This window comes from Brassica napus, chromosome A2, assembly GCF_020379485.1.
Source record: "Brassica napus cultivar Da-Ae chromosome A2, Da-Ae, whole genome shotgun sequence".
NCBI classification, from domain to species: domain Eukaryota; kingdom Viridiplantae; phylum Streptophyta; class Magnoliopsida; order Brassicales; family Brassicaceae; genus Brassica; species Brassica napus.
The window spans coordinates 6,722,553-6,735,371 of record NC_063435.1 but is presented as its reverse complement, the minus strand read 5'-3'; the positions used below and the strand labels follow the sequence as shown (position 1 = coordinate 6,735,371).

Sequence of the window (12,819 nt, the reverse complement as noted above, 5' to 3'; positions counted from 1 at the left end):
GACGACGACTTCCGCTTACGTTTCACCGCGCCGTTCGATTCGAAAATTTTCGCTTAAAGCGGCTCTTTCTTTTTGATCTTGTTGTGAGAGAAGAGGCGAAAAGGAGAGAGAGAGAGAGGAATGGCGAAGAAACTAAGCGGGAAGACGACCATGGATGACGTAGATCGATTGTTTCAGTGTTTCAAGTGTGGAATCTCTCCTCCTGGTCAGCTTTCCTTCTTTCCCTCTCTCTCTCTCTCTGTTACCAATCTCATCTCCTGTCTTCATTTTCAGCCTCTGCTATGAGAGAAAAGAAACGGAGCAAAAAGATGTCGAATCCCGATAACAACACTCCTCCTGTGACCCGTAAGAGCTTGCAGACAACTTCTTTGTCTGGAAAAAGAAACCAGATTGATGCAAGTCCCAGTCTTGACTCCCTTGTATGTTATCACCAACCCAACTTGTTGTCTTTATTTCATTGGGTTATTATTATGATTGTCTTTTTATATCATATCCCCAGTCTGGTTCCAGTAATGTAAAGAAGACTATTGGGAGACAGTTCTCACCAGTTGTATTCTACGGCTCTCCCAATGGCGTTCCTCCCAAGAGGCCCTTGAGTTTGTTACGGCTGTTACGCGAGATACGTATTGATCTCACTGAAGAAAGGAAAGCAATCTCCAGGTGAATAAGCTCTTTATATTTATCTCTAGAAGGTGAGGTGTATCATTTGATTTGTTTTAGGAAACAAGTTTGGGCTACGTTCCCTCGGCAAGATGAAGCGGTTAAGTTTGTAAAGAGGCATGAGAACGCGCGGGTTTTTAGTTATCAAGATCATTTCAGTGGCCAGAGAAGGTTTCTTGTTTCAACTTATGAAGAATTCTGGAACAGGTTCCCTTTTTTGCTTACCTCTTTTAACATTCGTATAGTGTTGTAGTGCCTAACTTGTTTTTGTTCTTCTGCTACCTTAGATACAAATCTATGGATCCAAGGCGTCGGCACCATTATGAAGTGATTCAAGAGGTGTCTATAACTCATTCTAGTACTATTATGCATGTATGTCTGGCTTTGGTTCACTGCATTTGATTGGTTACCTTACTAGGGACTGCCATGCCATATGTACTTTGATTTGGAGTTCAGTCAGAAAGAAAACGAAGGAAAAGATGTGGATGAAATGGTAGATATATTGATATCAGTCATTCTAGAAGCATTGCATGAGAAATATGCTATTGAAGGACAAGAGGAGTGGATAGTAGAGCTTGATTCCTCTACTAAAGGTATAGTTGCTGTCCCTACTGCTAGTTGATTATGAGTTGAGTTGTGTTCTGTTTGCTTCAGTTTTATTCTCTGAAAAAAAAAATGCTAGTTATTGTCAACTGTCCTTCATTAGATATTTCACCATTAGAAGGTTGATTGGTTGGTTCTCATTGCAGATAAGTTCTCTCGGCATTTAATTGTCATCATTCCAAAGGTTGCTTTCAAGGACAACTTACACGTTGGTGCTTTTGTAGGAGAGGTATGCTTCAAACATTAGTTTCATTTTTATTGCCTGAAACGATGGTTTCCTAAGTTGCAAGTTTGGAGGTTATGTTGGGCATGGCTCATTTTCATCTTGATGTTTCTTCTTCAGCTATGCTCACGGATAGTAAGCACAAAGGAAAAAGATGAGAGGTTACGCAAGTTGTTTGTTCACAAAGAGGCTAATGATTCGGCATCCCTACTTTTTGTGGATACTGCTGTTTACTCGAGAAACCGTTGCTTCCGTCTTGCATTATCATCCAAAGCTGGAAAGACGTCGGTACTTTTACCTACAGGACGCTTCAAATGTAAGGATATGGTAAGTCCACCTTCCCTCTCATTTTCCATGTTGATGTTTCAGCTCTGACTTGTTGTATTACTTAAGAACAGTTCATAATAATTACAATATCTAACAAAACCATTGGTAAACAAACAGACCGAACAAGATGTATTCATGTCATCCTTAATCTGCAACGTGACGTCAGATTGTGAGAAGCTTCTGGTTTGCAAAATGGAGTCAGACTGTATGAAGACACTTTGCTTTGACACTGAGGTAATTTCCATCAATTTTGCTTCGTACAATCACAGACGTGTGCCTTTTGGCTTCCTGTTGAATCTTCCTTCTAACTTGAGGGAGGATTCCACAAATGTGCCTTTTACCTGAACTCTTTGGAGATGGCAGGTGAACAATAACAGTATTGTAAGAGACCAGAGAGCTCATAAATTCCAAGTGGATGCTTGCACAAGTGACATGTCAACATCGTACTTCGGGGGCAAGTCCCCGTTCCCGCTCGTAGACCAATTCGTAGAATCCACTGCTTCCACCGGGGATGTCTCAGGTTTCAATTTATCTTTGTGCAACGTCTTTGTTCTGGAGAGATTGTAATGCTTATATTCTAAAGAGTTATTCTGTGATATTTAGGTAAGATAAGGTGCTGGTACTGGTTTTCAGAAGATAGCCTGATTGTGTACAGCATGTTGAGAAATAGATACTGCGAACGCATTGGCAGGGAACATAAAAGCAATCATGGTACCATCTGCATTTCATCCATTTCTGCTCTGGGTTTCATTTGTTTTCTGCTATTCTCAGCTAACAAACGTTGTTATTGTAGTGATGTACATTGTTGACATCAGAAGGGGGATCTATTATCAGAAGTGCTATGATCCAGATTGTCGAGGTGTGTACTATTCTCAGAAGATTTTCTTGAAAAAAAACATTCTGAAAGCAGAATCTTGTCCAATACCACTTGCCTTTTGTCTTTTTCTCTTGCAGATTATAGATCTCCTATACGTCCAGTTCCAGATAGTTACTTACCTGAAGATATAGTTTACGATCAAGGGGAGGCACAAAATGTATCTAACAATCTTTACCTAGAAGGAGAAAGTTACATTGATAACGAACGCGAACCAGATAGTGCTTCCAGCAGAGACTCATGGTGGCTTGAAGCAGCTAAAATTGCAGATGATCTTGAAAGCAAACCCAAGACACTGGAACCACACATCTTGGTTAGTTTACTAAACCATTTTTACTACAAGGAACAACAAAGTGTCATGTTCTTGACTTGACTCCAGATGCCGTGTAGTTTCTCGCGTTTAATAAAAGAATAAGCTTTTGTGTTGTGTTGGCACACAGGAAAATTTCGAGGAAGATGATGACTGGTGGATAGCTGTAGAAGAGTCCCTACAAGGAATCTCATCTTTACGTAATTCCCCAAAATGCCCTTTGACTTAGACAAAAGTCAAGAATAATCTGAGTTGTGTCTTCTTCCCTTTTCTCTCCTTAAAACAACCATCGTTTCCTCCATACCTAACCTCAACAGATCTCTCTAATGGCTTCTCTCCCAGTTTTCATTCCGGCCAAGTTGTTTCCTTCGATCCTCTCACATGAAACCTTGATCAATCACTTTCAGACCAATCTCCCCAGACATTCCTCAGCAATCACAAGCCCTGTCCGCCAAAACCACATCGTTTCACCACCTTCTTCTCTCCTACTCATGCCTTCTTGGTCATCTTCTCCTTCTCTCCCTTACATGGGCGTCAAGCTCGTCACCTATTTCCCTCATAACTCCGCTCAGAACTTACCAGGCATCCATGGATCCTACACACTCTTCAGCTCCACCACAGGACAAACCTTAGCTTCAATGGACGGTACCGTATTAACCCTTTACCGCACTTCCTCTGTTTCAGGCCTAGGCTCCAAATTCCTAGCTAGAGACGATAGTCAGGTGCTGATCATGGTTGGTTCCGGTGCTCTCGCGCCACATCTGATCAAATCCCATCTTGCTGCGAAACCAAGCTTAAGAAGAGTGATCATATGGAACAGAACCCCTCAAAAGGCTCAGGATTTAGCTGAAACTCTCTCTAAGGACTCTCAGCACAGCGAGATCTCATTCGAGAGCCACCATTCGTTAGATGAGATCATTCCTCTTGGAGATATCATAAGCTGTGCAACAAACTCAACAGTTCTATTGGTCAAAGGTGAGTTGTTGAAACCCGGAACACATCTTGACCTTGTCGGGTCGTTTAGCCATGAGATGAAGGAATGTGACGACGAGGCGATCAAGAGAGGGAGAGTGTTTGTGGATAACGACACTGCGTTGGTAGAGGCGGGAGAGCTGGTGGGAGCGTTTGAGAGAGGAGTGATTACGAGAGAAGAGATTTGTGGGAACTTGGTTGAGTTGATAAAGGGAGAGAAAGAAGGAAGAAAGAGTGCAAGTGAGATAACGGTGTTCAAGTCTGTTGGTTCGGGTACTGTAGATCTCTTAGCTGCACAACTTGTTTATGAGACTTATCTCAGTAGTTCTTAAGGAATATGTCTTGTAAACGAAATAAGGTATTGAGATGGGGTGTGTGACGTGTCAATAATGCATTTGGTGTTAGCCATTTATTTATTAAATAAAAATGCAGTTTTGTTGTGGAACTTTGGATCTGTTGAATTCTGGTTGCTGTAGATGAAGGAAGAGGACTTGCTGCTAAATGAGCTCAGCTCAAGTCTTGTCCACTGCAATTACACAGATTTATAGGCCGGTTTAAGAGGAGTTGGTTTGGTTTGAAATGTTGATATTCTAAGAGATAGAATGTGTTTGTTATATATATATATACAACAAAAACTGAACAGATATGACACTTAATCGCACAATGTTATGCGATATATTCTTATTAAAATAAATAATCATGATCTTGAAAATGATCAATAAAAAAAATTGTTTTTTTTATTGTGATGAGATTACAGTAGCTGCTGAACCAGAGTTTAATCAAAGTAAGCTGAAGATAACATATAACTTATGTTATGGAGTATGTTGGTACAATATATGTTGGGAATTGTTATTTATCTCTTATGACACATCAAAGTTTAGTTTTAAGGCTCTTGCATTTGCATGAGGTAAGTATGGATCTCATGTACATATGCATAAGCTGGTGCTGGCTTTTAATTCTTAATGCCTCTTTACAAATTACAACATTGTAATATCATCATGGCATAATCTTGGACAGCACTACAACATAATCGCATTACTGACTAAATAGCTATCTTCCTTTGGTGTACACATGAATGTGGCAATGGGATCAAAAAACTTGGATGCGAACGAATATATTAAGTATTAACAAATAACAAGGATGCCGTCTTAGCTCAGTGGTAGAGCGCGTGACTTTTAATCCCGTGGCCGTGGGTTCGATCCCCACAGACGGCGATAAGTTTTTGTCTTTCGCAAAATATTATTATCTTTTATTTTATTTTTTGTGGTTTTTGGCTAAAACCCTAAAAGCCTCGGGTCGATTTAAAGCTAAAACAAACCTAATTGCAGTTCCTCTTCTCTCAAAACGGCCAACACGAAGTTGGAGTTTTGTAGCTAAACTCCATCCTCGTCGCGATGAACATGGAGACGAGCCAAGCAGGGATGGGGAACAACACGGTGATGTGTCTGTTAACAGACCCAGAAGGAACGAACTTAGGTTCCGCCATGTATATTCCTCAGACCGCTGGTCCTTTGCAGCTTACTCAGCTCGTCAACAGGTTCCTCAACAACGTAACCATCACTTCCCCCCAAGAAATGATTTTTCAGAAACTTTGTTAATTACCCAACATTAATTATGTATAAAGTTTTGAACTTTTTGAGTATTGGTTTGCAGGAGGAGATGTTGCCTTACAGTTTCTATGTATCAGACGAAGAGCTTCTTGTTCCTGTTGGAACTTACTTGGAGAATAACAACGGTAACCATTCAATTAAGCTTCGGTTCTTATGTGTTCTTACAAACTTGTGTTTTTTTAACAGTGTCTGTGGAGACGGTGTTGACCATAGTTTATCAACAACAAGCTGTGTTTCGAATTCGTCCAGTTAACCGCTGCTCACAAACTATTGCTGGTATGTCATATCATTGTTCTAGTACTATGTTTCAGTTGCTTACTTGTGGTTTTTGTTTTAAATCTTAGGTCATGCGGAAGCTGTTCTTTGTGTTTCGTTTAGTCCTGACGGTAAGCAGCTAGCAAGTGGCTCAGGTGATACAACTGTCCGGCTTTGGGATCTCTACACTGAGACTCCATTGTTTACTTGCAAAGGTTCGACATTTTCCCTCACCAGATGTGTAATAATAGTTCATCCTTATGATATAGCATAAAATCATTTTTCAGGACACAGGAACTGGGTACTCTCAATTGCTTGGTCTCCAGATGGCAAGCATCTTGTGAGTGGGAGTAAATCAGGTGAAATCTGCTGTTGGAATCCAAAGAAGGGAGAGCTAGACGGCAATCCACTTACAGTAAGTCTACTTGATATTGTTTTAACTTGTGGAATGTTTACATGTATGATCACTGATTACCTTTGATGTTTACATTGTTACCTTAGGGTCACAAGAAATGGATTACTGGTATCTCGTGGGAGCCAGTCCACCTTAGTTCACCATGCCGTCGGTTTGTAACTTCTAGCAAAGATGGGGATGCAAGGATTTGGGATGTTACACTGAAGAAAACTTTGATTTGTCTCAGTGGACACACACTTGCTGTGACTTGTGTCAAATGGGGCGGAGACGGGATTATCTATACAGGGTATGTTTCTTATCCACTTTCATAGGTCTGTTGTCAGATATTTCAATGTATTTTAAAGCTTAGTCGATTTAAGTGTTGATGTTGGGTGGATCTCTAGTCTAATAATCATATATTGAGAAAGAAACTTAACTTGCAGTGTATTTATCTAGTTAATGACTTGGTACTTGCCCCCATGATCACTTTTGTTACATGATTTTGTGTTTTTTTTTTCTTGTCAGTTCCCAAGATTGTACGATAAAGATGTGGGAGACTACTCAGGGGAAGCTCATTCGTGAGTTGAAGGTAAACTTTTAGCTACATTTGGACTTTCTTATGATCATTGTTCTTCTTCTGCCTACTATCTCTAAACATGTTTTGTGATTTGTAGCTCGTTCAGATTCACTTTTTGACCACTTCAATTTTACTCTGCTTCTTCTGATTACTTTAGGGTCATGGACATTGGGTTAACTCCCTTGCATTGAGCACAGAATACGTTCTTCGAACAGGAGCTTTTGACCACACTGGAAGACAGTATCCTCCAAATGAAGAAATGAAAAAGGTAAACTTCTCACCCCACTCCACACTTAGAGACCAGTTTCTCCCTTTTCACCATGACTCTGATCTCTCTCTCTTTGGATAATTTGATATAGGCGCTAGAAAGATACAACCAAGCAAAAGGGGATTCCCCAGAAAGATTAGTCTCAGGTTCTGATGATTTCACTATGTTCCTTTGGGAACCATCTGTTAGCAAACAACCTAAAAAGCGCTTGACCGGTCATCAACAGGTAAAACATTACTTTACAGTTTCACTCTTTTCACCTAAGCCTTTTAGTTACTTCTGGTTCTAATTATGTACCTTTGATTATTTGATCAAAAATCATCAACAGCTTGTAAATCATGTGTATTTCTCACCTGATGGGAAATGGATTGCAAGTGCTTCATTCGATAGATCAGTTAGGTTATGGAACGGTGTCACAGGACAATTCGTTACAGCTTTCCGTGGCCATGTTGGGCCTGTTTATCAAGTCAGTTGGTCTGCAGACAGTAGATTGCTCTTGAGTGGCAGTAAAGACTCTACTCTCAAGGTAATAGCTTGCTTTTATATTGATAAAAATCCATTCATATTCATTACCAGAGATGTTATTCAGTTTCTAATTTAATTTTTTTTGTTACTTCCACACAGATTTGGGAAATTAGGACGAGAACGTTAAAACAAGATCTTCCTGGTCATGCAGATGAGGTACTAACCAACACCTTCAAAAGCTTAACTTGTTGCCTCAGTTTCAATCTCTTTCCTCTCTTAATTTTGCGACCCTTTTGTTTAATTATTGGGGATAGGTTTTTGCTGTGGATTGGAGTCCAGATGGTGAGAAAGTAGTCTCTGGTGGTAAAGATAAAGTTTTGAAGCTATGGAAGGGTTAAAAGGAAAGTGCATTATGGAGCTTATGTTATTTGAATTAATCATATATTTATTATCTAGATATTTAAGTTCTTCAACTTGTTTGGTTTCTGTACTGAAAGATCAGCTTTGCATCTCCATACTTATTATTGGCTATTTTGATATAATGTTTAATAAAAAAAGCAGTTTTTCTCACTTGTTGCTGTGAAAGTAAGCATGGAAAATGTTTTACATTAAGGTAAATACATGAAATTGTTTATGCACATTGAGGTGGTTTGTTAAAGTCACGATAATGTAGGTTTGGACCTTGACACCTTGTTGGTCCATCTCAACATCCTGATCTTAAACGTGCACTTGAATCAGGGAAAATCAGTGACTAAGAGAGAGATGTTATAGTTTTAAATGAACCGCTATAGAGTTTAAATTCCGATGTTGTAGAGAAGGCGGCGGCTCATGTTCCTTCTCTGATGCACCCAAAAATAGGGTGACAGTGAAAGGAAAGATTGATGTTGAAGAACATATGCCTCTCCTCACTAAGAAGCTCAAATGAATGTTGAACTTCTTTTTTTTTTGAACATCGTTGAACTTCTTGCACCGGCCAAAAAAATGAAGCCTCCAAACTGAAAATTAAATAAATACAAATAGATAAAAGAGTTCACCTGAAAATAAAAGAATAATCAAATTTAATATTTTAAAAGATTGTTGCGTAGTGCTGAAAAACTGTATTACTAACTAATGGAAACAAATTTAACACGGTGCAAAGAAAACTATTTGCTACACGTCAATTATAAGTTATTTACTAGATTTTGATCCGCGTTTTCAAAGCGCGGGTTTTTTTCTTTTTTTTTCAGTTGACAAATATTTAGTAAATGTAATATTTTCATATATTTGTGTTTTATTTTATAAAAGATTTACACTTTTTATCTTTATTTATCGTATTTCATTTTAAATGACTATTTATGTTTAAAAAATTAAACTTTATTTCTTTAATGAATTAAGTTAGTATAACTCTGATAAATTAATTTTATTATGTGGTTAATATTTTAATAAAAAAATTATATACTTTTAATAAAGATTTATACTTTTCAATGAAAAATTTAATATTTTTATGAATGCTTAAATTATATTAAGAAAAGAAAAAAACAATAATTAAGAATAGTTGAAAAACATTATTTGAACTTGGACTCAATTGCCCTAAGAAAAAAAGTGAGAATTGGATCTGATTTTTTAATCGGCCCAAATGGCCCAAGAGAGATCTGATGTGGGCTGGATCCAAAAAAAATGACCCAATATAGATGTGTTATTAATATTACTTGATTGTCTTTAATGAAACATGCAATGTTAGTAAAGAAAATGGTAAGCTAAGGTAAAAAGCACAATAGAATCCTCCTTAATAGTATAGACTAGATTTTGACCCGCGCTTTCAAAGCGCGGGTTTATTTTTATTTTTTTTTTCAATTGACAAATATTTAGTAAATGTCACATTTTCATATATTTGTGTTTTATTTTATAAAAGACTTAAAAACTTTATCTTTATTTATCGTATTTCATTTTAAATGACTATTTATGTTAAAAAAATTAAACTTTATTTTTTAATGAATTAAGTTGGTATAACTCTGATAAATTAATTTTATTATGGGGTTAATATTTTAATTAAAAAATTATATACTTTTAGTAAAGATTTATACTTTTCAATAAAAATATTCAATTATTTTTATGAATGCTTAAATTATATTAAGAAAAGAAAAAAATTATAATTAAGAATAGTTGAAAAAAAATTATTTGAACTTGGACTCAATGGCCCAAAGGAAAAAAAAAAGTGAGAATTGAATCTGATTTTTTAATAGGCCCAAATGGCCCAAGAGAGATTTGATTTGGGCTGGATCCAAAAATAATGACCCAATATAGATTTGTTATTAATATTACTTAATTGCCCTTAATGAAACATGCAATGTTAGTGAATGAAACATGCCTCTAAGGTAATTATGACAATAGGATCCTGCTTTAATAGTACAGATTATAAATATGGTATAGAAGCGTCTGAGATTAGTGTAGGCACATGTAAATAATCCGTTATCGAATTGTCTAAATCGTTATTTTATAATTTGTAGTAGGTTGATGATACAAATAAACAAAAAAGAATCTGATATTATATTTGTTCGAATCAAATTTACCAGTTGTAAATAATAAAAAGGGTTTTGAATATATAGATGACATAATCATAGCACGCAAAAAGAAAAAGTTACTTGAGGCTGATCTACCATAGTTGTCGCTTGCCAAACCCATAAGAAACAAAATGCGTAGAGGGGCCAAGGTTTAAGAAACGATCTTTGGCTCATCCTCCTTTGAAACCAACCAAACCCACAAAAACTAAAACATGGTCACGAAATATTTTACACAAACACCAAGTGATAATGACAATCGCATCATTTTATTCTTATCTCTCTCTCTGTCTCTAATGGCCCCTCTTTGTAAGGACCAAAAGCTTTGGTCGATTCTTTCTATCATCCATCACCTCTACCGAAAGGAGAAAGAGATATCAACAAATTCTTCTTATAGAGACAACCAAATTGATTCATAGAATGAGTTTTGAATGGGATCATCACCATAACACTTTCTTTGGCTTGTTTTTTTTTTCCTTTTAGACGTAGACCAAACTATTAAAAACGAAACCCTCTTTTTCAAAGATAAGTGAAAGACACTAGAACCATTAACTTAACATCTCTCTCATCTCATTCCCTTTAGATGTCTTTTCTTCAAGAAAAAAAAGAAAGATGAAACATCAAATATGAATAAAACATTATAGTGGGCGTGGTACAGAAATCATAAGATTAATCTTTATATCTATCCTTTAGTTACGTCTTATCATATGATCGTATAACCTCATTGCAAAATTAAAGCCACATATTTTTTCATGTCTCCAACGTTACGTCCTGTTTCTTTTTTCTTTCTTTCTAAGTTCTAACTTCTAGCCATTTTCCTGAAACAAACCAACACTTTGTCTTTCCACATATGGTCTTACAATACAGTTTATTAAAATAAATTTTTGTTGGAAGATATTGAACTTTAAAAGTTATTTTTTTATACAGTATATATATGTGGATACTGTTTTAGATGATACAATGCTATTAGAAATAGAATTACTGTATATTATATTGCTAATAATTCCAGCTCAGAAAGATAGTTACTTGTGGACATGGTATCTCTAGATTATTTCATAGCATGTAAAACACAACATCAAGAATCAAACCCCTCACTGGTCACTCCGCAATTCAAATTGTTTGGGACGTAACACTTAAATAAAAGAAAAAGGAAACTCATTAGTCAAAACTTACTTCACTGTTCTTCTTTTTTTTACTTTGTGAAAAGAAGAATTAGAGGAGTGAAAAATGTGTAACTTTGCGAGTAAATATAGTGTGATGTTCGGGTGTGATTCCTTGTTTTCTTTCTAGAAGCATATATTCCTTTTTTTTTTATCAACGTATTCCTTTTTTCTATCTCGTCTTATTTCCTGGAAAAGGGAAGGTTTATACATGCAATGAAGCCATATTCTTTTTGGTGGTAATCATATATGAGAACCCTTTTGTGCTCGTAAAGGGTTATATTCTCGATAGTTTGTTGCAAAATGAATAACAAATGGAATATTATTGGTACTATACCTTCTTTTTATTTTATAAAGTGGCATCCTTCAATACTGTCCAAAGAATTTTTTTTGCTTCGGACCCCTTGATGGGAAAAGACCTATTGTGCGTGTGTGAATTCTTTGTGATTTTTTTTCCTTTGTAAGCTTAATTTTTTTTCTTTATTCCCATTAAACTTTTCAATTTGAACGATATATAAACCCATTTCGCTCTTTTAAATTTTGAATATGCAAAAAAGAAAACTTACTTTTGAATTTTTGACTTATCTTTTTTGTTGCAAAAAAATTGTAGCAAATTGTTGTCATTAATTAGTAGTAAACAGAATATGTAATGTTCTGTAGTAGTAGTAGTAATTATTATTAGTGTATCAGTGAACGTTATGATTGTAGTGGGAACTAATGCAGTCATGTCTGGTAATAAGAGTGATGCCTTTTTGCTTCAACGTTTTATGTAGGAGGGTTGGATTGGATATCTTTTCTGCAATTTGTTGTCCACCTTCCACTCTTTTGATGTGCGACTATATTTTAACCCTATAGAATTGATCACATGATATACGTTAGGCGCACGTGCTCCTGAATCATAAACACTATTGACCTATGATTTATTTTATTTCCATTTAGAAAATATAATTTGTTTCTTATTATAATACTTCAATCGGTGAAAGTTTAGGTAAAATGAAATGCTATCTTGATATGGATAAAGTTTACTCCTCAAAGTCAATGTAGTACAAGAGGTGTCAATCTAAATCATAAACGATTTTAATCATTATGCAAGGCATTAATCGTAATTTAAGTGCAATCAAGTGATTCAATAAAGTAACCAAGTAACAAGTTTAAACTCAATGATTCAATTTCAAGTAACAAAGAATCTAAGCAAGTTATAAATCAAGGAATTAATACGAACCAATGGGCAAGGGCATTGAGTTAAGATGATCAAAATCCAACCTAGAGTGCTCATACAATCAATCATGTATAATAAGTCTAGACTCAAACAGATAGATTAATCCATTTCCGTGACAATAATGTCTATACTAATAAAGTATTGAACATCAAGTTTCATTGGTTTAATACAAGCAAGCATGCATGATTAACGAATCTATTAGCTTCCTAAGTTTTGCTAATATCAATCTCCATTGGTCAAACAAGCAAACAGAATATTAAGATGGTTCAAATATTTCATCAAACACATTTCAGACATGAATTCCGTTGGATTTAGATTTAGGGAGATCAACCTTAATCTAGCATGAAGATCACAAGATATGCATA

General features: G+C 36.0%; 3 protein-coding genes, 1 long non-coding RNA gene and 1 other non-coding gene across 5 annotated transcripts; 4 read left to right on the top strand and 1 right to left on the bottom strand.

The window, feature by feature from the left end:
* On the top strand, positions 1 to 4,414 carry LOC106391560 (DNA-directed primase/polymerase protein). The gene is made up of 14 exons (XM_013832244.3): positions 1 to 205; positions 274 to 419; positions 500 to 660; positions 721 to 867; positions 948 to 999; positions 1,079 to 1,253; positions 1,410 to 1,492; positions 1,607 to 1,813; positions 1,931 to 2,047; positions 2,177 to 2,333; positions 2,417 to 2,524; positions 2,607 to 2,672; positions 2,768 to 3,000; positions 3,128 to 4,414. Exons 1-14 carry the CDS (start codon positions 121 to 123, stop codon positions 3,224 to 3,226), a joined length of 1,836 nt encoding a protein of 611 aa, XP_013687698.2. The 5' UTR covers positions 1 to 120; the 3' UTR covers positions 3,227 to 4,414.
* Positions 1,844 to 3,096, bottom strand: LOC125585298. Its single transcript, XR_007322216.1, has 2 exons — positions 2,884 to 3,096; positions 1,844 to 2,809 (listed from the first exon to the last, which is right to left on the bottom strand). It is a non-coding gene; the product is annotated as an uncharacterized LOC125585298 (long non-coding RNA).
* On the top strand, positions 3,324 to 4,414 carry LOC106391581 (protein SAR DEFICIENT 4). The gene has a single exon (XM_013832267.2). It carries the CDS (start codon positions 3,324 to 3,326, stop codon positions 4,299 to 4,301), a length of 978 nt encoding a protein of 325 aa, XP_013687721.2. The 3' UTR covers positions 4,302 to 4,414.
* A 697-nt stretch (positions 4,415 to 5,111) lies between these two features.
* Positions 5,112 to 5,183, top strand: TRNAK-UUU. The gene has a single exon. It is a non-coding gene; the product is annotated as a tRNA-Lys (tRNA).
* Positions 5,184 to 5,262: 79 nt separating this feature from the next.
* Positions 5,263 to 8,108, top strand: LOC106391592 (notchless protein homolog). The gene is made up of 12 exons (XM_013832278.3): positions 5,263 to 5,519; positions 5,623 to 5,704; positions 5,766 to 5,855; positions 5,924 to 6,049; positions 6,122 to 6,249; positions 6,336 to 6,535; positions 6,754 to 6,817; positions 6,963 to 7,073; positions 7,165 to 7,299; positions 7,402 to 7,599; positions 7,698 to 7,754; positions 7,853 to 8,108. The coding sequence occupies exons 1-12, from the start codon at positions 5,364 to 5,366 to the stop codon at positions 7,934 to 7,936; spliced, it is 1,431 nt and encodes a 476-aa protein (XP_013687732.2). The 5' UTR covers positions 5,263 to 5,363; the 3' UTR covers positions 7,937 to 8,108.
* Positions 8,109 to 12,819: the final 4,711 nt, after the last annotated feature.